This window comes from Haliotis rubra, unplaced genomic scaffold (genome assembly GCF_003918875.1).
Source record: "Haliotis rubra isolate DU_JTF1 unplaced genomic scaffold, ASM391887v1 Scf510, whole genome shotgun sequence".
Classification (NCBI taxonomy): Eukaryota; Metazoa; Mollusca; class Gastropoda; order Lepetellida; family Haliotidae; genus Haliotis; species Haliotis rubra.
In genome coordinates, this window is record NW_025767203.1 from 450,161 (window position 1) to 474,469 (window position 24,309).

Consider the following 24,309-nt stretch of genomic DNA (forward strand, 5'->3'; position numbering starts at 1 on the left):
ATTACCCATGCTGTATTGCCCATATGGTGCAGTATTACCCATGTCATGGTGCTGTATTGCCCATTTGGTGCAGTATCACCCATGTCATGGTGCTGTATTATCCAATGTCATGGTGCAGAATACCCATGTCATGGTGCAGTATTACCCATGTCATGGTGCCGTATTACCCATGTCATGGTGCAGTATTGCCCATGTCATGGTGCAGTATTACCCATGTCATGGTGCAGTATTACCCATGTCATGGTGCCGTATTATCCATGTCATGGTGCAGTATTGCCCATATGGTGCAGTATTACCCATGTCATGGTGCAGTATTACCCATGTCATGGTGCCGTATTATCCATGTCATGGTGCAGTATTGCCCATGTCATGGTGCAGTATTACCCATGTCATGGTGTGCAGTCATGGTGCAGTATTACCCGTGTCATGGTGCCGTAGTACTCATGTCATTGTGCTGTATTACACGTCATGGAACTGTATTACCCATGTCATGATGCCATATTACCCATGTCATGGTGCAGTATATCCCATTTCATGGTGCTGTATTACACGTCATGGAACTGTATTACCCATGTCATGGTGCCATATTACACATTTGATGGTGCAGTGTTACCCATGTCATGGTGCTGTATTACCCGTCATGGTGCAGTATTACAAGTGTCATGGTACAGTATTACCCATGTCATGATGCCGTATTACTCATCATGGTGCCATATTAACCATGTCATGATGCCGTATTACCCATGACGTGGTGCAGTATTATTTATGTCATGGTGCAGTATTACCCATGTCATGTCGCTGTGTTACCCCTGTCGTGGTACTGTATTACCCATGTCATGGCACCATATTACTCATATCATGTAACTGTATTACCCATGTCATGGTACTGTATTACCCATGTCATGGCGCTATATTACCCATGTCATGGTACTGTATTATCCATGTCATGATGCTGTATTACCCATGTCATGGTGCTATATTACCCTTCTCATGATACTGTATTACCTACATCATGGCACTACAAGATCTTATGTTAATGTTGACTCTGTTGTTTCAGCAATCCGTAACGTGAAGTTCAAGATCCTGGATGCCATGATTGCCGGGGAGCCGATACACAGAGGTGGCGGTCAGATCATCCCCACAGCCAGGAGAGTGGCCTACTCTGCCTTCCTCATGGTCAGTCCTTGGTCAGGACACTCAGTGTCTCTGTAACCCAACCTCTGTCTAAACTGGTATTTCTGTAATCCATCCTCAGTCAATACTCTTCATCTTTATAATCCAGTTTCTATCTAAACCAATGTTAGTGTAATAACCTGTCTGTAGCAGTAACCCGTGAAAGTCCGTGTTAGAATGAATCTTCAGTAACCCATGCTTGTCGTAAGAGTCGACTAACAGGATGGGTGCTGAGGCTCGCTGGCTTGGTTGACACATATCATCGGTTCCCAATCTCATGCTGTTGATCACTGGATTGTCTGGTGCAGACTCGATTATTTACAGACCGCCACCATATAGCTTGAATATTGCTGAGTGCAGCACTCACTCACTCACTCATTGTAGCTGTATCTCTGTAATCCAGCCTCTTTCTAACTCAACATATGTGTTGTCCAACATCTGCCAATACCAGAATCTGGGTAGTCAGTCCTCTCTCTCTACCTGTGTCGCTATAATCCATCAACTGTTGTCACCAGTATGTCTTTGTCCAACCTGTCAAAACAAATACCTCCATTATCCAACCTGCCTCAAACAATCCATCACCCTGTCTAAACCAATAACTCCCTTAATCCATCACACTGACGTAACCAGTACTGTATGTCTAATCTAGCAACCAAGTAATCTTGCTACAGTATTGTAAAAGAAGAATAGAGAATGATTGCCTTGTGTTTCTGATCATCAGGCCACCCCACGTATGATGGAGCCCTACAACTTCGTGGAGGTGATGGCGCCGGCTGACTGTGTGTCTGCGGTCTACACAGTGTTAGCAAAGAGAAGGTAAAATTATTCTTGTCTCGATTAAACAGCACAAGCTGCACAGGCAGTGAGAGGTCGTGTTGTTTAAACTGGAAATATACACATTACAAAGAAGCATTTATACAAACATCATGCATGTTATATTTGACATTCTGTGTTCAGAATTCTAAGTTTGGGGGTTTGGCTGGCATAAAAAGTTTCATATTTTTCCTTATCCTGACTCATGCTTATTGCGAATCAGGAGAGAGTGAGGAGCATGGTGACAGGTGGCGCCGGTTTCCCGCCAAAACCTGGGGAAGGGAGATGACTCCTGTTGAGTGATTTTACGTCCGCTTTTTTTAAGGGAGCTTCAAAAGGGGATTCAAGTGTTCCACTAGCATTCGGAAGAAAAAGGGAGACAAGCATTAAGCATGAGTCAGGATAAGTATAAAATATCAATTTTATTCAGAAAATTACATATTTTTCCTTATCCTGACTCATGCTCTTTTGCTTGTCTTCTTCTTCTTGCGAACATAGTGGAACACTTGTATCTCCTTATTTGAAGCTCCCTTCAAAATAAAATCACTAATTGGTACTCACCATGAGTTGCTCCCCTTTGTCTCCCCTGGCGGGAAAAGGTGTCGCCACCCTCTGGCCATGTGCTTCACTCTCTCCTTCTTCGCCCAGTGAGCAGGATGTGAGAGCGCCTTGTGTCTCCTTACACACATATCCTTTGATAATCTCTTAGTTTTACCTCTCATAGGTTACTATAGAGGTATAGCTAGTATCCTTTACTATTTGTATTGATTAATTATCGATTTCTACTGTTTATTCACGTGTATTCGTGATTGTTCAGCTAGCTTTACGCTCATGAAAATCTGTACGATTTGTAGATTACGTTTTCTGCCTCCGATCCACATGTAATATGCCCTAGTTGTTCTAATGCCGTGTCGCTTAATTCACGTTGCAGTTACTGCATTAATTTATCTCATTCTGCATTTAATAAATATCATCTTTGCGTTTTAAGACGTGCTGCAGATAGATCACGCAAAACAAGGGCAAAACATGGCAGAGAGTCCAGATATTCCTTCCAGTCAGCTGTTAGCGATCGACCCTCTCCGCCTGGTGTTCTGCTAGAGACCCCTGCGCAGAGGAACGTGGGGGGCGAGTCCGTTACTCTCAAGAAACGACCGGCCTCCCCAGACATCCCGCCATTGCAGACTAAGTCTAAGAGGGCTCTCATCGCCGCCTCAACGCAGATTGAGGACACCCAGGGCAGCGCAGACTTCCAAAGGGAAATCTACGAAGACAGCAAGAACTTTCTCAGCCGAGATCGTTCCAGCAGCAGAGTTGGGCCTCTAACGATGATCAGCCGATAATCATCCCCCGACTTACGGCAGAAGAAGCTGACCGGTGTCAGCGACTGTGACTTCTGCAGAGATCTCCATGCAGCCTGATGCCTCTACACCGGACGCCAGACGCCATTGATGTGAACCCCATCAGAAAAGACGCCCGACGACTTCGCTACAGATCATCCCAGAAGACATGATGCAGATTATGAACATCATGGAGGACCACTACAAACTGCGCTAGCAGGGTCCGAAAGCCAGCGAAGGCTCCAACGTAGACAGCACCCCAGAGGCACCCCTCATCAACGTAGCAGCCAAGACGATGTCACCTTCGCTGAAGGAAGTCCCGCGACCACCTTGACGAAGGACCTAGATGTACAGCCTCTTCGTGAAGGCCTTTAAGGCGGAGAGATCATCACCATCTTCGATTTCATCTCTAGATATGGACTCAGACCATCAGACATCACGAAGCCTTCGCTAAGGTCATATCATCGATCCCCCGGACCGACGCAATGAAGTGCTTTCTCGCTAAGGCATTCGCTAAGGACATATGATTCCAGATCTTCATCGCCTAGAAGAACATCGAGGGACTGCCGAAGAGCTTCGGCGAAGCTATCAACATTCACCTCACAAGTCTCCGAGAAGATCATCCCATAGACGCATCTCCACTCCGTTCATCACCAGGTCGATCACCCATCAGATCTCCCACATAGAGCGCGACAAGTCAACTAGATCGCCACAAACCTCATCAGATATACAGACAGCTACACGCAGTCCCGAAGAGCATCTACAATTTATTAATGATGATGGTTTTGAGGATGATGGAGGAATCATATTTTCTGATGCAGAGATACGGTATTGGATGGTCAATAACCTAGATCTCACATCACCATCTAAAAGTGGCAATACAGCTCAGACGATTTGATGAAGGAAGATGATCCAGATGCAATCACTCTACCCCGATCGACCGATTGCGGCAGTGCCACAGAATCTAGATGCAGCTTCCAGAAAGCTACTTAAAGTTCAGATACCACATCTACCCAACTTTCAAGCCAAGAAGTTCTCCACGATAACATGGACTCCTTCTACAAGGCCCAGGACATCGATGAGAACTATAAGATCATCAGCGCATGTAAAGAACAAGATTTACAAGATGGATGATGCTAAGTTGGCTCATATAGAAACCATGACGAGACATTATGTTCTTTGGGTTAAATAGATCTAGGACGATCAATGAGACTCTTATTACTAGATTCGATTCCACGGCGGAAGATGATAGAATGATTTATTCTGCCTTACTTATGCAAAAGAAAGATCAGCAGTTTTAATGGATCATCTTACATCTGTTTCAGCAGCACTGACCTTAGCTCGTCGTCAAGGCCTCCTACGCCTCCTGTAATTGGGGAGAACTTTACAGCCCCACTTTATACAGCCCGTGGTCGGAGCAACATCCATCTTTGACGGAGAAATCGACAAGGTCGCCAAAGGAAGTCTCTAAGGATTCCAGGGAAGTCCTTATGATTAGATCGATGGACACACTAGCCAGCGCCATTCGTCAGACTTCACAAAGATACTCAGGCAGATCTAAGTTCACGGGCCTACAAAGAGCAAGAGACAGGAAGATAGCCAGCTCTAGAGGTAAAGATTCTTTTCACGCCCATATGGCAACTATAGAGGAGGATCAGGAAGAGGCAGGACACCCAGAGGTTCCCCGCAATTATAGACGCTTTGAAACACAGGTTCGAACGACTGGAGTCTTCCACCCCAGCCGTTCCAGTACAACCAGCTCAAGTGGGTGGACGCTCCAACTACACTGGGAAAACTGGGGAATACTGCAAGATCCTTACGTCTCCAACATTATTCAACCACGGATTTCAGTATCCCTCTACAGGACAAGCCTCCGCTGACAATCAAACCCCCAAGTTCGATTTACAAAGCCAACAACTACCAAAGATAAAGAGGCTGTCTCATCACCCTATCCAAACAGGCCATAGAAGTAATAGACCAAGCAAACGTCGAACCAGGTTTCTACTCCCCAGTTTTCCTAGTTCCCAAGAAAACTCCACGAGAAATACAGACTCATCATCTACAACATGAGCTTTTTTCAACAAGAACTATCTACGAAACCACCGAAGTTTTAAGCATGATACATTTACCTCAGATTCGCCAGATGATTCGATCCTATGGACTACATGGGCAGCATAGATCTACAGGATGCCTACTTGCACATCCCCATTCATCCCGATTCCAGGAAATACCTCCACGATTTACTCTAGAAGGGCTACATTACCAGTGGAAAGTACTTCCCATTCGAATATCATCAGCCCTGGCTATTCCGAGGATAACGTAAACCGATTATCAAATTTCTACATCGTCAAAGGGCACTACGAGTCGTTTTACCTCGACGACGGGATACAAGTAGATCAAGATCCACTGCTGCCTCAAACTACAGTTAAATTACATCATAAAGCTACTAACACAACTAGGTTGGTTGGTTAGTAAACTTACGCAAGTCGGACCTAGTACCATCGCCAAGACCTACAGTCTCTGTAGGTATTCGATTCATCACAAATCGCAACCGTATTATGGTACCAGAAGACCGTTGGCTCAAGATACAACAGACCATTCCACCAGCTCTACTCTCTCCGTTACCACTGCGATAATGGCAGAGCCTACTAGGTCTTCTCACATCAGCCCAAGACATGACTGTCAGGCAGGCAGATTACAGTTACGTCCCCTACAGGTCCTCATCAACGACATCTCTGCGATGTACAACCATTCAGTCTACCTGAAACATCTCAGACCACATCTACTATGGTGGACCAAGAAATCGAATGTCTCTTGAAGGGATGTTTTAGCAGAGCAGGAATACAAAACCCATCTGTATGTAGACGCAGCGTCACTCCAAGGTTGGGGAGCTCATCACCAACAACCACGATATCAGGGTTATGGAATCAGCAAGAATGCAAACTCCATATAAACAGTCTAGAAATGAAAGCTGTAATCAACGCCATTCTACATTGGAGCACATTTCTACAAAATGCGCCCTAATGATCCATACAGACAATTCGACAGTGCATGTTCTACATAAACAAGCAAGGCTCAACGAGATCGATGAACCTTTTGAACCTAAGTTTTCAACTGTTCGATTTAATACAAGATCTAAATCTACATGCCAGAGCAGTGCACATTCCCGAGCCAGAAATATACTAGCAGACGCTTCTCTCGGCCTCATCTACCATCACCCGACAGAGTGGATGATCAACCGAAATTTTTGCACAGATAATCAAGCAATTAGAGCAGCTAATAGACCTATTCGCCAGCGATTCAACAATCAGCTACCGACATTCGTGTCACCAGTCCCAGACCCCCAAGCGGGCAACGGACGCTCTAAGTCTATCATGGGAAGGCCTCAATGCGTCGCGGCGCTTCCGCAACGCCAGCAATAATACCTCAAGTATTACAGAAAATCAGACAAACACAGAGCCTACAACTCACTTTGGTCGCCCTACTGGTCGGCCAGAACGGTTTCCCATACTAATTCAAGAAATCGGTCAACCAACACTGGAGCTACCTTAGTGGCGGCGCAAACCTGTTAATTCATCCTCACACCAAACAAGTGCACGGAAACCCAGCAATGTTCCAACTACTGCGTATGGACTGTATACAAATGTGTTTTAAACAAGAGAGGATATTCTGCCAGGGCGGTAAAAGCAGTCACGCTTGCGCATTACGCTACTCAACTCAGAACTTGTAATGTAAGCGACAAGTGGCACAGTTTGAAAATTATGCAACAAAGAAAGGGTTTACAGCAAGAGAGGCTTCACAACCTCAAGTGGCAGACTATTTGTGTTACCTACGCCAAAACAAACATTTAAAAGGTTCAACGATATCAACATATCTTGCGCTAGCTTAGCTCTGTAATCACCATGAGAACGGTGTCAAATTGACAAGATCTCCAGAGTTACTGGCCTTACTACGAAGCTTTCGATTGGAGGACCAAAAGCGGAAGTTCCACGCCCCAGCTTGGGATCTGAATGTAGTGTTACAACACCTCACGCAGTGAGGCCTATGAACCCTTTGGAATCGACAAACTTTGAATTTCTCTCACAGAAAACATTGTTTCTGCTATCGCTAGCCACAGCAGCAAGAATGTCTGAAATTCACGCTACTGGATTACGAGAGGATACAGTTTGATGACAATCATAACACAGCAGCACCTCGGATTAAGATGGGATTTCATTGCAAAGAATCAACTACCAGGTCAACCAGACAGATTATTCCACATCCCGGCTATCCTCTATTCTCGGATCACAAGATACACAAGACCTATCACTGTGTGTCCGCAAGAGCGCCAAAGTTTATTTACGACGATCCAAAACAAGGAGAAGATTTTCAAACGTTTATTCATCCCATTATAAGCCACTGAATCAAACAAGTGTCACCGGACCTACAATATCTATTTGGATAAGGACTGTCATTCTCCGTGCCTACAAGGCAGCAGGCTTGGACCCACCAACAGCATCAAATCCACATGAGATCAGGGCACTGGCCTCTACCCTCGGCCTCTACACGGTAACTGTTCCTTGAACACGATTATGGAAGGATGCTATTGGAAATCTAACATGGTATTTGCTAATCACTACCTAAGAGACATCACTACAGAAGATGTCTCTGGCATACCACCATTTCAGGACCACTGGTCCTCTCGCCAGCAACTGACAGTCCCTCGTGGCGTTAAAATATTAGCCTCACAAGATTAATATGTATTTTATACATACTCATCTAGCTTATAACTCTAAGGAGTTTTAGGGCTATGTATATATGTTCAGCTTAAGTATTCTACCTAAAGCATATACTTGAATATAGTCAATTTCAGTGCCCTCTATCAGAGTCACCTATATATATATATATATAATTTATATGTATTGTTCAATATATTCATAATGTAATTCCCTTTAATGGCTTTATATAACCTATGGTTTCTTTATACAGGAAACATCCTAAATCCTAAAGGCTTCAGAAGTTCCGTGGGGAGAATATTACAGTATATCTATACAAAATCACTAATTATTCATACAATTTCTGTTTCAGAGGTCACGCATGACCCAGGATGTATAAAATATCAATTGGATCTAAAAATTACATACTGATCAAGGCTTTCCTGCCCCCGCGATCGACTCATTTGGATTTGAGACCGATCTGAGAACACACACACAGGGCCAGGCGTTTTGTCTCTCGGTCTTCCATCACTGGCAGGTGAGTCCATTCGAGGCGATCAACAGAGGGTTTAATGGTTCACTGGGGTCAATCGACACAGAAAAGCATCACTGGAGACTGTTAGCTAGGGAGCATCACTGTGTCTAGTCGACCTGTGAAGATGTGGGTTAGAATTGGTCTTCAGCAACCCATGCTGGTCGTAAGAGGCAACTAACGGGATCGGGTGGTCAGGCTTGCTGACATGGTTGACACATGTCATCAATGCTTATGGTGTTGATCACTGGGTTGTCTGGTCCAGACTTGGTTAATTACAAACTGACTCCATATAGCTGGAATATTGTTTGCGTGCGGTGTTAAACTACAAACACTTTGTCTTGTCAATATTTTGATCAGTAAGGACAGTAATGAATGGCAGCAGGCCTGGGTGTCTACGTACAAAGCAATGTTAGCACTGAACTGATCGAAACTCCCTTAACTTAACATGTCCCTTAACTTAACATGCAACTGACCGCCTTCGTGGTCTAGTGGTTAGAGCGTCCGCCCGGAGAGCGGAAGGTCGCGGGTTCGATCCCCGACCGCGTCATACCAAAAGACGTTAAAATATGGTACTTGTTGGTCCCTGTCTGCGCTCGGCAGTAATGGGTACAACAAGGACTGGTCGGCTCGGAGTCAGTATAATGTGTCTGAGTGGGGTATTTCTGCTTCACTGCGGCATGGTATCTCAGTGGGCTAGCACTATAAAACCAGCTTCAGTCTGGGCTAGTACAAGCAGCCGCACATACACATACACACGCATGCACGTCGTCATATGAGCGAAATATTCTCAAGCACGACGTTAAACCCAGTTTCACCTTAACATGGAACTATGCCTCCATAGTGCTAATGCTGCTTTGTACAACGAATCCAAGGATACTTGTTATCATTGACTGATATCCACATGAATAGCAATAGAGTGAGTGAGTATGGTTTTACCCCGCTATTAGCAATATTCCAGCAATATCACGGCAGGGGCACACCAGAAATGGGCTACATGTGGGGAATCGAACCCGGATCTTACAGCGTGACGAGCGAACGCTTAAACCACTAGGCTACCACAACGCCCTAATAATGTTACACAATTTAAGACACCTGACAATAACCCTGTGTCGTGGTGGTCTTCAGATCGTACCTGGTGACCCCCTGGACAAGTCCATCATCATCAGGCCCCTGGAACCACAGCCCGCAACGCATCTCGCCCGGGAGTTCATGATCAAGACGAGGAGACGCAAGGTGAGACAGACTTTTTACTCAGATACAAGGAAACTGTTGTGCAGGATAAATGGAGTCGTGTTCCTGGAAGGAGTGCAAACCTGTGCCAGAATGTCCCCAGTTCTTTCTTAGTTATCACCTATGGATACTAGAATTGGTCTCCAGGTTGTCAAGAAGTGACCTAATAGATAGAGAGGTCAGACTCGTTGACGAGGTGTCAACGGTCACCGATGACATGCTCTTCTTATCAATCACTGGATTGGCATGATTTCATGTAGCTTGAATATGACAGTATTACACAACATGCATTACTAGGACTGCGCAATGTAACCGGTTTACCGGTATTTACCGGTTCAGACATGAAAACGATACATATTGCGATACGCTGATCGAAAACCGGTATTTTGACATGCATTCGGAAAACTTCGTAACACTCGGAAATCTTCGGATATTTCCGTTTTATTAATTGTTCTTTTCCCTGTTTCATTAGTGCCAAATGTTACTTACATTTTTATTTTGTCATGATTAAAAGTTTTTATAAAAGGTTAATCAATCATAGTGATTTTGTTGTGTTTTTGCTTTATAATCAAGCATTAACTCGATTATAAGTATGTTTTGTTAAAAAAATAATCCTTGCAATATATTGCAATATAAATCGCAATATATGCTTCCACATCGCAATATATCGCAATATGAAAATTCTCTGCAATACCCACCCCTATCTATTACCTACACCATACACCACACCACACCACACCACACCACACCACACAGTCTTGGTAATTTATTGTAAAAGCAGTTACAGTAGAATAAGGGAGTTGTCCATAATTTGAGTCTACCATGCTTCCGAGCTCACTGGGTCCAGGTTAGAATATTGATCTACAGTAACCCACGCTTGTCGTAAGAGGCGACTAACTGGATCGGGTGGTCAGACTCACTGATTGGTTGACACGTCATTGGCTCCCCATTGCGCAGATCGATGCTCATGTTGTTGATCACTGGATTGTCTGGTCCAGACTTGATTATTTACAGACCGCTGCCATATAGCTGGAATATTGCTGAGTGTGGCGTAAAACTTAACTCACTCACTCACTCACTCCTAGCTCACTGACTTGGTTGACACCTGTCATCGTATCTTAATTGTGTAAGATCAATGCTCATGATGTTGATCACCAGATTGTCTGGTTCAGATGCTATTATTTACAGACCACCGCTACATAGTCGAAATATTGCTGAGCAAAACTAAACAGCACATCAACCAACCAATCCTTTTGTAGTGTACACAAAGAACGATATTTATACCATTAGCAAGTGATACAATGAAGATGTTCCATGTCTGTGAATCGTCTGATCAGCATGATATTAATTGTGAATATAAAACTGTCTCCAGGGTCTGAGCGAGGATGTATCCATCAACAAGTTCTTCGACGACCCTATGTTGCTGGAGTTGGCCAAACAGGACGTGATGCTCAACTACCCCATGTAGACTCGTCTCTCCCATCTCACAGTGTGTGCACAGCCTCAGAAAATTGACGTTTTAATACTGGTCCAGAAGACTATTGGAAACTTTTCATAGAAGATAACAGAAAATGAATTAAGATGAAGAGGCCAGATTCAAGATAGTATGCCTGATGTGTGAGGGCAGCAAATCTGTGTTTTTCAAGAATCGTTAGTGACTGTCTACAGCTAAAGTGTTGCTTTACCTTGAGGTAGCCGTAACGTAACCTTAGGCAAGTCAACATCAGTGTTCAAAATTTACGCTGGTCCTCTGGTCCCTGGCTAGTAAAGATTCATCAGGACCACTAAATAATAAATTTGCAGTGGTCCTGGTGGCCAGTGAATTTTTAAAGTAAATATACGAATGTTATTTTGGACCAGTGAAGTACAGATAGGACCACTAATTATTGTCCACTCACTGGTCATGTGGTCAAGTGGGAAATTTTTTAAGGTTTCTTTCCCAGAACATCCACATCAACAGCAAGACCTTGATTGGGACATCTTCCAGGAAGGCTCCACACCTTTCCATGAATACTGTAATGCCAGACACACAGTTTGGAAATTTACTGCCCAACGTTCCATAGGGATAGCATATGTTTAAGATGAATGTCACTTATTTTTTGGAGATATTGCCTTTTCAATAGTAGTCATGGAACGAACAACTTTCAGCTTGATTTCAAGTTAAAATATCTATGAATGCATACAATAACAGAGGGGCAGAGGGATGCTGCCTAATGGTTAAAATGTCCTCCTCATCACGCCAAAGACCCGGGCTCGATTCCCCACATGGGTACAAGCCCATTTCTGGTGTTCCCCGCAGTTATATTGCTGGAATATTGCTGAAAGCAGCGTGAAACCAGCAAGCATAAAAATAGTACATGTCTCAGTGTTGATCAGAGTTTCACAATGTCCCTATGGAGTGTTGAGCTGTATAGTTTAATTGTATCATTGATTGTTACATAGCTGACATGGAGTTCTGAACCTCAAGTCACTTCAGATATTGAAATCATGAAAACTTGGAATATATTGACTTATTATATACATTAATGTGCAGGCTGTAACACTTTGTGACCAAGGACATTGAACACTAAGCACTGTCTTGTGTTATTTGTACATAGCTTGTGTATATTACCTCCGTCATTCACATCTGTGAATAAATCATCAATGGTCATTTTCTATTGGTATAGACTTTCAGAATAAGACATTTTGTGGAATGTTCACTATGAATCATAAGGAACCGATGAGACAGATTCATTCCCATTTTTGTTTCAGTCAACTATGAAGGTGTATGATATGTAAAATACATGAAACAATAAATAACATGAAAATTGTATCATTTTTTGTTTTTCTTGGAAGCAAACAAGTATTTTACTATGACTTGACCAGACCTGTGAAGTCTGCCTTAGAACTGGTCTTCAGAAACCCATGCTTGTGGTAAGAGGCTACTAAGGGGATCGGGTGGTCAGGCCCGCTGACTGGGTTGACAGTGTCATCCTATCCCAAGTGCATAGATAGATGCTCATGATTTGGTCACTGGATTGTCTGGTCCAGTCTTGATTATATACAAACCGCTGCCATGAAACTGGAATATTACTGAGTGCGGCCTTAATCAACAACCAAACCAAAAGTTTAGGCTTAGCAAAGGATCATATTTCGGGGAAATGCAAGTGTCAATGATGAAGCAAGCTAACTTTGTGACTCCTTAGGAATCATAACCAATACATTCTTTTGCATAATCAAAGCATGCATGTTTTAAGTTCTCTTTACATGTTTACCGCACTGTTTACATGTTTATGCACTGTTTACATGTTTCCCTGCCTGTGCACTGCATTAATGGGTACAACACATGACTTTACCACGGAGTTTGCATGTTTACGACCCTTTACATGTTCATGACTGTTTGCATAATGTATCTCGCTGGCTATATGCTTTGAGCATTGTCTACAAGCAGCCGCACTTAATATAACACGCATGCACGTTCTTGGCATACTTTACTCTCAATGTTTTATGTTGTACTCCCTTTAAGTAACCCACGCTCTTCTAAATAACAGACACGCACTACAGAATGTACGCACAGTTGAAACAATCAACACCCACCTGTATAATCTATTATCTCTTGACATAATCCCCGCACCCTTTACTTTATATACTATTCTTGACGTAATATTCGCACATTTCACATAATCAACGCGCACACACAAACACGCACACGCACATGCGCTCTGTGTCCATGTGAGGTGTCTGAAGCAGTTTAGGGAGCTTTTAGATAGAAATGATAAAGTACCCTGGGGAATCGAACCCGGGTTTTGCTGGAGTACCCCACCCCAGGGTTGGAAGCAAGGGAGTAAAGCTGTATTTGCTGGAGAGGGTTCAGTATTGGGGCCGCTATTGTTTATATACATGATATAGTTGAAGGTATGAAAAATAATATACGCCTTTTTTGCAGATGATACTTCTTTAAATGCGATCATTGATGATCCTGGGGTAACTGCTATTGTAATGCACGATGATTTACAACGAAATGACGAATGGGCAGAAAAATGGCAAGTATTACTAATCCCAATAAGACAGAGTCAATACGCTTTACTCGTAAATTGCAACCAACTCCAATGCCGAACCTAACCATGAATGGTAATGTCATTAATTCCGTACAAAGCCATAAACATTTAGGTCTTATACTTCAGCATGATTGCTCATGGAATGAACACATTAACGACTGTGTTAAAAAAGTTGCACCAATGGTGAATTGTCTAAGAAGTCTCAAATATCGTTTAAACCGAAAAACATTTGAAACCATGTACAAACAGTTCATATTACCAGTTTTTGATTATTGCAGCCATATATGGGATAATTGTACTAAACAGCAAGCAGATATACTTGAAAAGCTCAATCTTGATGCTCTAAGAACCGTGCGTGGTGCTGTTCGTGGTACCAGCCATCATAAAATATACAAAGAAACTAATTGTCACCCGTTGTGTCGTAGAAGGTACCTTCATAAAATGGCTATGTTTTACGAAATGGTTAATAACACTACGCCAAGTTACCTTAGTAACCTTGTTCCGCCTAGAGTATCAGATATCGTTGGTTATAATCTGCGCAGTGATTCAAATCTTCAGACTATAAACTGTAAATCTGTAAATTATGCGAGGTCCTTTCCTCCAGATACTGTTAAATTATGGAATTTATTACCAGCTGAACATAGAGCATCACCGTGCCTATCGAGTTTCAAAAATGTACTTTTAAATGATTCTAATATCTACAGTCATTTTGACTTAAATTTCGGTAGCAGATTTTGTCAAATCATACATTCTCGTCTCCGACTTGAATGTAGTGACCTTTAATGCGCACAAATATGAAAGATTTATATCTCCAACATCATCTTGCTCTTGTGGCCACAACTATGAAGACTCTGCTCATTATTTCTTTTCATGTACTATTTACAACGATATACGTCAAATTATGTATTTTTATACTAAAGGATTTCACCTAAAATCAATTTTGTTTGGAAACCAAAGCTGTTCTTCGATAGTAAGTACAGTGCACTCGTTTATAAATTTAACAGGCAGATTTGATCCAAAATAATTTCTTCATATGACATACACTGTTTAACAATGATTGGCGTTATTTCTCGTTTTTGCAACATTTATATATCATTCATATTGTACATTCATCATGACATGTTTACTCTTCCTTCCATTGTATCCCGGAGCGGTTTTCATATAAGCTTATGCTTGTTTACCAATCAGGTTCCTTTCTTTGGAAATAAATATGTTTAAAGCGAGTGCATGCAGTTGTTATTTGCTTTATGTAACGTCGCACGCACAACTAAGGTATTTCGGCGACGGGGTAGTACACATATTAAGAAATGAAGGGGAACAAAAACAAGAAATTTTGAAAGAGTGGTGTTACTACCAAAAAAAACCCCAAAACAGCCCAAAAAAACAACTGCGTAATAAGGGAAATTTGAATGTGAGGCCGAATTAAAAAGGTAAAAAATATTAAATAGGTAAAGGGTAATAGAGATTTGGAATTTAATATACTAGTAGATGTAGTGTAATAAATGGTTATTGTTATTATTTATTGTTTTAACACCCAACCCATGTTTAAAAACATATTTATTTAGTGAATAATGATAAACATATAAAAGGTTAAAAAATGAAGTTGATACAAAGAGAGAACGTGCGGTGGACCCAATTTCGTATTTGGTAATCTGTTGTGACCAGCACTGGCTGATAAGGAGGCCGACAATGTCAGATTGAAAGAACAAAGAACTTAAAATCCCAGATATCTTTGTCTTGAGACGGATATGCTGTAATGAGCACAGACGGATATGCTGTAATGAGCACAGACGGATATGCTGTAATGAGCACAGACGGATATGCTGTAATGAGCATAAGAATGACTGTTTGCGAAGGATTAAGTGGAATTCCCGGTCAAGAACCACACAGTCTCCTCACGAACATCATCCTTGAGATACATCCGGGTTTCAGCACCATGTATCCAGTTGTAAACACAGTGTTAATAGATTATAACTAATTTACAGGATTAACAGGTTGAGAAGTATCGCAATCATTGTCTCCGACTGATGTACTGATAGGTTGAGGACAATTACAGGAATCACATGTTCGGAGAAGCTATGAGATCACCACGTGGATTATAGGTAACGAGATTGAATAATTCCTTGATATAAAATCGCACCGGGCTCGCTCATTCAGTCTGAGCACCTAACGTGTACAATTATACGATCGCTTCCAGGTATTGCGTCTTCGCACTCTGTAGCTCCATTTCAAATTAATTAGTATATGCGAGTCCCCGAAAACGCAACTACGGGATATATTCCAATTTGCCCCACACATCCCTCAATAATGCAAAGACAAGAGCCTCTCACTGACAGAGATCTACATCAGTTGAACGACCTCAACTCTCGCCTGGACGCCATCACAGCCCTCGTTCAGACCGTTGCTATCGTGCAGAGGGCGGAGACGGTCGCCCAAAGAGCTCACCACCAGATGGACGACCTAATAGCCCGGTTGGAGAACATATCCTCTCGGAAACAGCGTGCTAATAGGTCTGGTCATATATCTGGGTCTGAGCTCCTCGGTCAACGGTACGAGATCACTAAGGCCGTGTTCTTTATGTATAGCCTCTACCTTCTGCAACAGACGGACGCCATCAACAGTTTCCTGGCACGGCAGGGGACGCAAGCAGGCGCGAACAGTGAGCAGTTTCAGGTTGACCTTGATGAAGAAGATGAAGACGCCTCTATGTTGGAGAGTCGGATGATGAGGCTAAGTGTTGACGACCACGAGCTGGTTCATGAGGAAGATGGTGGAGTACATGAAGATGACACTACGGTGATGACTTCTACCTCCCTGTGCCTCACACACTGGCATCTTTGTACACCAACGAGGCCAATATGATATTTACAGGCCTAGGATGTCCCGTTTCACAAAGATATCGTAGTTATAAGACACTCCTAAGTTTGGGCTAAAAGTGTAATTTCAACCTTCATAGATCACGAACTCTAGGGGCTCACTATTTACCTCAATTTTAGGAATACACCAACAAACCACAGAACTGGAAGTACGGAAACAAACTCGAGCTTTTGGTGTGACGAGTGGACACTGTAACTACTTGGCTACCCACCGATCTCACGAACTGGTGAAGACTTTTGAATACGAGTGTATTAGTGCTTTAGTCGGACATTACACATACCTCACCACTTTCAAACGTTTCAGTGAGTGAGTGAGTATGGTTTTACGCCGCTTTTTAGCAATATTCCAGCAATATCACGGCGGGGGGACACCTGAAATGGGCTTCACACAATGTGCCCATGTGGGGATTCGAACCCGGGTCTTCGGCGTGACGAGCCAACGCCAAACGTTTCAGTGTGTCAATAAATTTTACATTATATTGAATTTGTCAATCGTCTTCTTTTATTTCAACAATATTGCCAGTGATTACGGCTTCCTAGGAAGTTGAATTATAATTGCCATTGTACGAATCGGAATATCACTAATAATCTCGGACATCTAAATTTGCCCTTAATTGGACTAACCGTTCTCTAGGGGTATGGTATACAAAGCACCTTCTTCAACCTAAGATCGAGCCAACATGTGTTCACAACGGTCAAACCAATGGGATTTCGGTAATAGGTAAATATAGATCCGGCACCCACTAAGGAGTGCGAACCGTGAAGATCCGGGATACAACTGATCTTCATGAAGCTATGTTTGTTTTAAAAGGCGATTAACAGGATCGGATGGGCGTTGCATCCCTGTTGCCTACATCGATGCTCGTAGTGTTAATCACGAGATTTTCAGACCCAGACCGCCGTCATATAATAATAATAATGAGTGAATCTGTAACGCGCCAATCTCCACGCCAGCTGGTATGCTCATGGCGCTACAAGTAAAGTTATTTGGGTGAGAGTCTAGACAAAGTACTTCTTGAATAAAAACGGTTTGAGGAGAGTTTTGAAGGAGTGCAGGCTTGGGGCTGTTTTGAGATCTTCAGGCAGAGAATTCCATAGAACAGCTGATTGGTAGGCAAATGATCTGAATCCAAATCGTTTTAGTCTGTATCTGGGCACTGTGCACATAATTTGTGACTGGGATCTGAGAGTTCTAGTTGGATTATACTGGCTTACAAGTTCACACAAATAGGATGGCGCGATAGCGTTAAGGCACTGGTATGCGAGAACAAGAACTTTAAACTCAATTCTAGCTGAGATGGGCAGCCAGTGTAGGGATCGTAGAAGTGGCTGTATATGTGCAAACTTTAGAGCAAGGCACACAATTCGAGCTGCAGTATTTTGTATTTTTTGTAACTTTGAGACAGATTCTTGTGACACACCACACAGTAGGCTATTGCAATAGTCGAGGCGTGAGAATATCAGTGTGAATATCGATGGAATACTTTGGGTTCGGCATTAAACAACACACATCTGACCACTAGCGACATCATATGGCTGGGAATTAATCTTGGTATCTATAATCTGGTTTGAGGTGACCATGGATACTCCTTACATACCTACTGGGATTGCGTTGTGGTAAGGGACTATATGTGATGTTGTCGTAAGAGGCGACGAACGGGATCGGGTGGTCAGGCTCGCTGACTTGGTTGACACATGTCATCGGTTCCCAATTGCGCAGATCGATGCTCATGCTGTTGATCACTGGATTGTCTGGTCCAGACTCGATTATTTACAGACCGCCGCCATATAGTTGGAATTTTGCTGAGTGTGGTGTAAAACTAAACTCACTCACTTACTCACCGCTATTCTACGAGGTGGATCTGGGATTTTAGTTGTAAGATTTGAACATATTCTTAACTACGTTATGAGATTTGGGGGGTCATGTTCTAGAAATCCCCACGTGACAGTTTTGCGTCAGTTTTCAATAATCTGATAAGCATAATTAATTTTGTTTTTATGAAATTTCGCACACAAATTATGAGATATGTTTCCCTTGTGTGGCGGCTTTTGAAAATGGTCTTGATGAGGGGGTCTCTTTCTGTTTTTCAGTGAGAACAAATGATTATAATTTTATGGATAAACAACTTCTTTATATTCTGTGAAAGGCGATGTTTCGACATAGATTCTAATGTAGTAATAGGCAGATAAACCTTGTCATCACGACCTTTCCTTATTGACCTGTGCCCTCTTGCACAAAGCGATTGCAGAGCTCAGACCGTCTTAATTCTATGTTAGAGTTACGATCATCGTATGGCGCTAAGATCGCTTTGTGCATGCAGGCCCTGTGTTAATCTGGCATGCATGTAGATGCTGAAACAAATATACCCAATGCAGCCCATGATTGTCTAGAATATGTGGCAAGTCTAAATTATCAATGTCTCTAGGCTCCTTTTCATTATATTTCATAATTATTATTTATAAACCGTTTTTTGTGAAAAATATGTTCATTTCAGAGACTAGATGTTAGTCTATCCCTGTGTATAAATGATCCAGAACCTTTCCATTTATTTTACAATTTAGGTGTACATATATTTATTATTGATCAATGATTTTAACCTATATAATTTGATCGTATTAACAAACATGATTTAAACATTCCATTTTACCTAATCGATATATGAATTTCCGAATACACATCTCCACATGGTCGCAATTGATACATCGATTGACACACGAGCTACCTGTTCATACTTTTCACGATGAAATTATTTACATGGTATTGAACAAAATACAAAATCACATCGTGGATAATTAAATAATGTTCAAAGCCTTGTCGTCAAAGTACGAGTGGTTCGAATTATTTTTCCATATTTGGATCCCTTATGTGAACAGGGTGGTATCATAACGGCCATCAAAGAAATAATTTCGGCGAATAATTAATTATTGCTCGATAAACACAGGTAACGTTTCCACGTGCAAATACATCTACATCCGTTTGTGAATCTATATAAAGGTTCTTGGAGCAAATGTGCAGCACAACCTGCCTTTTTAATGCGCGTGCATCCTTCGTTCACGACAAGAGAAACATGACGTTTATGGTAAGTTTGTTTTGTTAGCAGATGAAATATTTCCAATTCCAGCACTGTTGTGGTCAGTGTTCGCGGTAGGAAAAAAAGCTTTGCGTTCCTAAAACGCATAGCCCCAAGAATATTGCGTGTGCATGCACCGAAGGTGTATGCCCCAGCCAGAAAGCAGCGAGGTCTCTAGTCGGGTACGGGGTCCCCCTGTAACAAATTTGAAATTTAGACGTCATTCCCTTCCATTTTAGAGCATGTTGTCCTCATTTGCAAGTCAAATTAGCTGAGAGAATATTTATTTTATTTTGTTGTTTCCATGGGCAAATAGATTTTTCGGTTACTTGTTCCCAGAACATAGTGCAGAACACGCAGGTAGAAAATTTCGTGCGTGAAATGTAGATTTATTTGCATGAAACACATAGGTGTTTGCGTTAACGCGAACTCTGTCAATCAATCATCACTCATGAAATGTATCCTTATACTCCGCTCGGCGGGGTAGCATAATGGTTAATGCGTCCGTTCATCACACCGAAGACCCGGTTCGATTCCCCACATGGGTATAATGTGTGAAGCCTTCTGGTGTCCCCCGCCGTGATATTGCTTGAATATTGCTAAAAGCGGCGTACAACCATACTCACTCACGCAAACGTTCCAAACGTGGGTACAGTGAGGCCTATAGCTGTTTCACCCACCTAGATATTGAGCAACTGTTGCTTTAATTAAACTCACTCACTCACTCACTCAAGGGCAGATACAGCTTTTGGAGAAAGGAGCGGTGCACGCTGTTGAGAAAGGGGATGGTGGGGAATGGGGGTTTACACACTTCATTTCCACGAGTGTTTCAGTGGTCTTTAATAAACTTTCAGGAAAAAAGGGTGTGTGTGCACCCCTACCCCTACACCCCCCCTCTCTGGATCCGTCACTTCAGGATACTGTAATTCTATTGGGAGTTGGGGAGGGGCAGGGGGAGTGGGGGATGCTGGTGTTAAGGGTGGCTGATGATGGGTGGATAATAAGTTATACAGATCGACCCACGCTACAGTATATAATATATTATATACACTAAAGTAGTGCCAACATGTCTCTTACCGATTCCAACAGGTATATGTGCTGGTTGTGTTGGCAACGGTTTGCCTGAGTAACGCGGTATTTGTCAATGACTGGGACCAGTCCTTCAAACGCCAGTGTCCGTCAGGGACGTCTCTCAGCTCCATCTACAGCGAGCACGACAACAAGAAGGAGGACAGACGCTGGTCACTCGCCTGTGCCAGGACGGGAGCCTCGGAGTCGTGCGCCTGGACACGTAAGTGAGTTGCCAAGACGGCCAGTGCTGGTCCGCCTTTTCGGGGTAAGTATTCATTCTGCAAAAGACCCGTGAAGATCCGGGTTAGAATTGGTCTTCAGCAATCCATTCTTGTCGTAAGAGGCGACTAACGGGATCGGGTGGTCAGACTAGCTGACTTGGTTGACACATGTCATCGTATCCCAGTAGATCGATGCTCATGCTGTTGATCACTGGATTGTTTGATCCAGACTCAAATATTTAGACCGCTGACATACAGATGGAATATTACTGAGTGCGGCGTAAAACAACAAACCAACCAACTATTGTGTATTAATCTTCTTTTGGGCAGCAAGCCAAAGCGACTCCTACGCCAACAACTACGATGGACTACTTCTGTTTCAATGCAGCGGGCAAGGCGTCATCACGGGGATAGACAGTCGCCATAGCAACCGTCGCGAGGACAGACAGTTCAAGTTCAGGTGTTGCGCCATCCCAAGTGAGTTGCTTTTGTCAACTAGCCATTAGAGACGGTGAATTAGATATGAAGAAATGACGTCATATTGACTGTCCCAGGATATGCTGATCTAGAATTAGACTCTCAGATTCGGCCCGGTACTGCTCATAGTTATTGTCGGTTTCGGGGCGGTGATGAAGCCTAGTGGTTAAAGCGTTCGCTCGTCGCGCCGAAGGAACGAGTTCTGTTCCCCACATGGGTACAATGTGTGACGCCCATTTCTGGTGCCCCCGACGTGATATTGCTGGAACATTGCTAAACGCGGCGTAAAACCATACTCACTCACTACTGTCGGTTTCAGGGAATTGGTCTTTGTTTATGTTCTGCGGCACTTGTACACTTGCATGTATGTCAATAATTTCAGTATTCGATAGAGTGCTGTAGCCTAGTGGTTAAAGCGTTCGCTCGTCCCCTGAAAACCCAGGGTCGATACCAAACATGGGTACAACGTGTGAATGGGCACCATTTCTGTTTTTCCCCGCGCAAAACCGTGTCCACTCACTTACTCGTGCGATCTGCGACAATTGTTCAGCAAGACAGTCAAAGAAAAAGTGTTGTTGAACCCAGTTCATTATCACATCAATAGTCACGGCATGCAGTCTGGACCAGAGACAGTGATCAAAGAGACGTAGGTGTTGTTGAACCCAGTTCACGTGGGTTTAAGAATCATCTAAAACAACATCTTAGTTGAAGGTCAAACAGTCCTGTTTGATTTTAAGTTTCATTTTAGTCAAATGGTACACAACTGACCAGTGTAGAGTTGTGTCCCTTACCCGTACCAGAAATCTATGATCGTGCTTTCCAATCCCGGTCCTTTAGTTAGTGTTGTAGACATGTTCCTAGGTGTGAGGTGAGGTGAGGTGAAATTGGGTTTAAGGTACGTGAGGGTGAGGCTTGAGAATATTTCGCCCATATGACGACGTGCATGCATGTGTATGTGTATGTGAATGCGGCGGCTGCTTGTACTAGCCCAGACTGAAGCTGGTTTTATAGTGCTAGCTCACTGAGATACCATGCCGCAGTGAAGCATGAATACCCCACTCAGGCACATTATACTGACTCCGAGCCGACCAGTCCTTGTTGTACCCATTAATGCCGAGCGCCAGGCAGGGACCAACAAGTACCATATTTTAACGTCTTTTGGTATGACGCGGTCGGGGATCGAACCCGCGACCTTCCGCTCTCCGGGCGGACGCTCTAACCACTACACCATGGAGGCGGTCTGTTTCTAGGTGTGTCGACACCACATCCACACTCGTGGCTGGGTTCTCCCAAAGTGATTAATGTCTAATACCCGCTACACATTTCATTCATTCATGAATTCAAATATTTTGGCATCTATTTCTCTGACTCTGAGTCATGGAATCATGCATATGTACCTAGCGTGGTACGTTGGGGCCGGTGGTGGTTAAAGCGATCGGTCGTCATGCCGAAGACCTGGTTCGATTCCCCACATGGGTACAATGTGTGAAAATCATTTCTGGTTTCCCCTGCGATGATATTGCTGGAATATTGCTAAAAGCGGCGTAAAACTACGCTCACTCACTCACTATGGCTATGCTTGTAGACGTGGTGCTGACGGAGTGTACCTACACCGGGTGGCAGAACGACTACGACAGACCGATGGACTTCAAGGTCCCCGCCGGGAAGGTCCTACGTGGGGCATTCAGTCTCCATGACAACAAAAAAGAGTAAGTCCCGTTTTCAAAACTTGAACCGTGTTTACCATCCCTGAGAATGAAAACGTGATAAATCACGAACACATATTTAGTTATTGATACAACAGGGACATGCTCTAAGCGCATACAACATGATGGGCATTATTACCCCAAGCTGCCTGTGTGGCGCTAGAAGGTTAATAGTCATAGGACGTATCCCACCGGGTACCCATTTTCGGCTATGTGACCATAGCAATGCTGAACAAGCTCACTTGCCTTAGGTGAGACCACATGTGCCACGTGTTTTCGTTGTGACGCAGGACTGAGGTCCTTGAAACTCTCAAAGTCAAGCTGAAATACATGGTCACCTATCAAAGTATACTGGACAAAAATAGTTAGGGATATATGTAAATTTTTAAATTATGAATAATAATCTATTTATTCATTGACACACTAATAAAATATCAATTATAAAAATACCAATATCCCTAACTTATTTTGTCCAGTATAGTAATAAATCCACAGACTTCCTTAAATGACCCAGACAAAAAGCATCACCATGCTCTATTCAAATGACGCTGTCAAACCCAGCCATCCATTCGAATCACGCCTATAAGGGAAATTAATTCTGTGCCAAGTTGAGTTAAAATGGTATTACGACTTGCGCGTAACCTCGTGGGCATTGTATACTGTCACTTTGTAACATTATCTCCTTCCTTCGACAGGGATCGACGTTGGGTCTTCACAGTGTGTTCCACTGTACCTGTCCGACAGTCGTAGAACAGCAGCCATCGGGTAGCACAGCGCGTATCCATGTCAAATAAAACGGGAAAATACACACTCTTGGCGTCTTTTTTGTTCGTTTGGGAGTGAGAACTTTGATAAGTAAAAATAGTCAAACAGACCTGCTTTGCCATAGAGTCTGGCCCTGGCCAGATTATTTTGAGCACTCTTACTGGCAGCCTTATATAAAACTCTATCACTCCTTGTGGTGAAGCTATTAAATGTTCTGTGAGCTTATCAGCCTACATCGGAATTAGGTTACATGCCCAGGAGACATCTGATTAGCAATGTCAGCTACAGAGATGCGTTCTTTAG

The 24,309-nt window shown here is 43.1% G+C and overlaps 3 protein-coding genes across 3 annotated transcripts in view; all 3 read left to right on the forward strand.

Annotated features, from left to right (window-relative positions):
- LOC124292262 (116 kDa U5 small nuclear ribonucleoprotein component-like) overlaps positions 1 to 8,412 on the forward strand; it is a 49,819-nt gene extending 41,407 nt beyond the window's left edge. The window contains 3 exon segments of the mRNA XM_046729324.1: positions 1,058 to 1,176; positions 1,895 to 1,989; positions 8,391 to 8,412. Of these exon segments, the coding sequence (XP_046585280.1) occupies positions 1,058 to 1,176; positions 1,895 to 1,989; positions 8,391 to 8,403 (227 nt within the window). The 3' untranslated portion in view covers positions 8,404 to 8,412.
- A 32-nt stretch (positions 8,413 to 8,444) lies between these two features.
- On the forward strand, positions 8,445 to 12,592 carry LOC124292270 (116 kDa U5 small nuclear ribonucleoprotein component-like; the record flags this gene model as incomplete). Its single annotated transcript, XM_046729332.1, has 3 exons — positions 8,445 to 8,555; positions 9,678 to 9,785; positions 11,155 to 12,592. Coding segments are annotated over 3 exons (315 nt in total), but the record flags the coding sequence as incomplete, so codon positions are not given.
- A 6,671-nt stretch (positions 12,593 to 19,263) lies between these two features.
- On the forward strand, positions 19,264 to 24,054 carry LOC124292263 (hemagglutinin/amebocyte aggregation factor-like). Its single transcript, XM_046729325.1, has 5 exons — positions 19,264 to 19,775; positions 20,856 to 21,057; positions 21,389 to 21,535; positions 23,121 to 23,244; positions 23,937 to 24,054. Exons 1-5 carry the CDS (start codon positions 19,704 to 19,706, stop codon positions 23,989 to 23,991), a joined length of 600 nt encoding a protein of 199 aa, XP_046585281.1. The 5' UTR covers positions 19,264 to 19,703; the 3' UTR covers positions 23,992 to 24,054.
- The last annotated feature ends 255 nt before the right edge of the window (positions 24,055 to 24,309 follow it).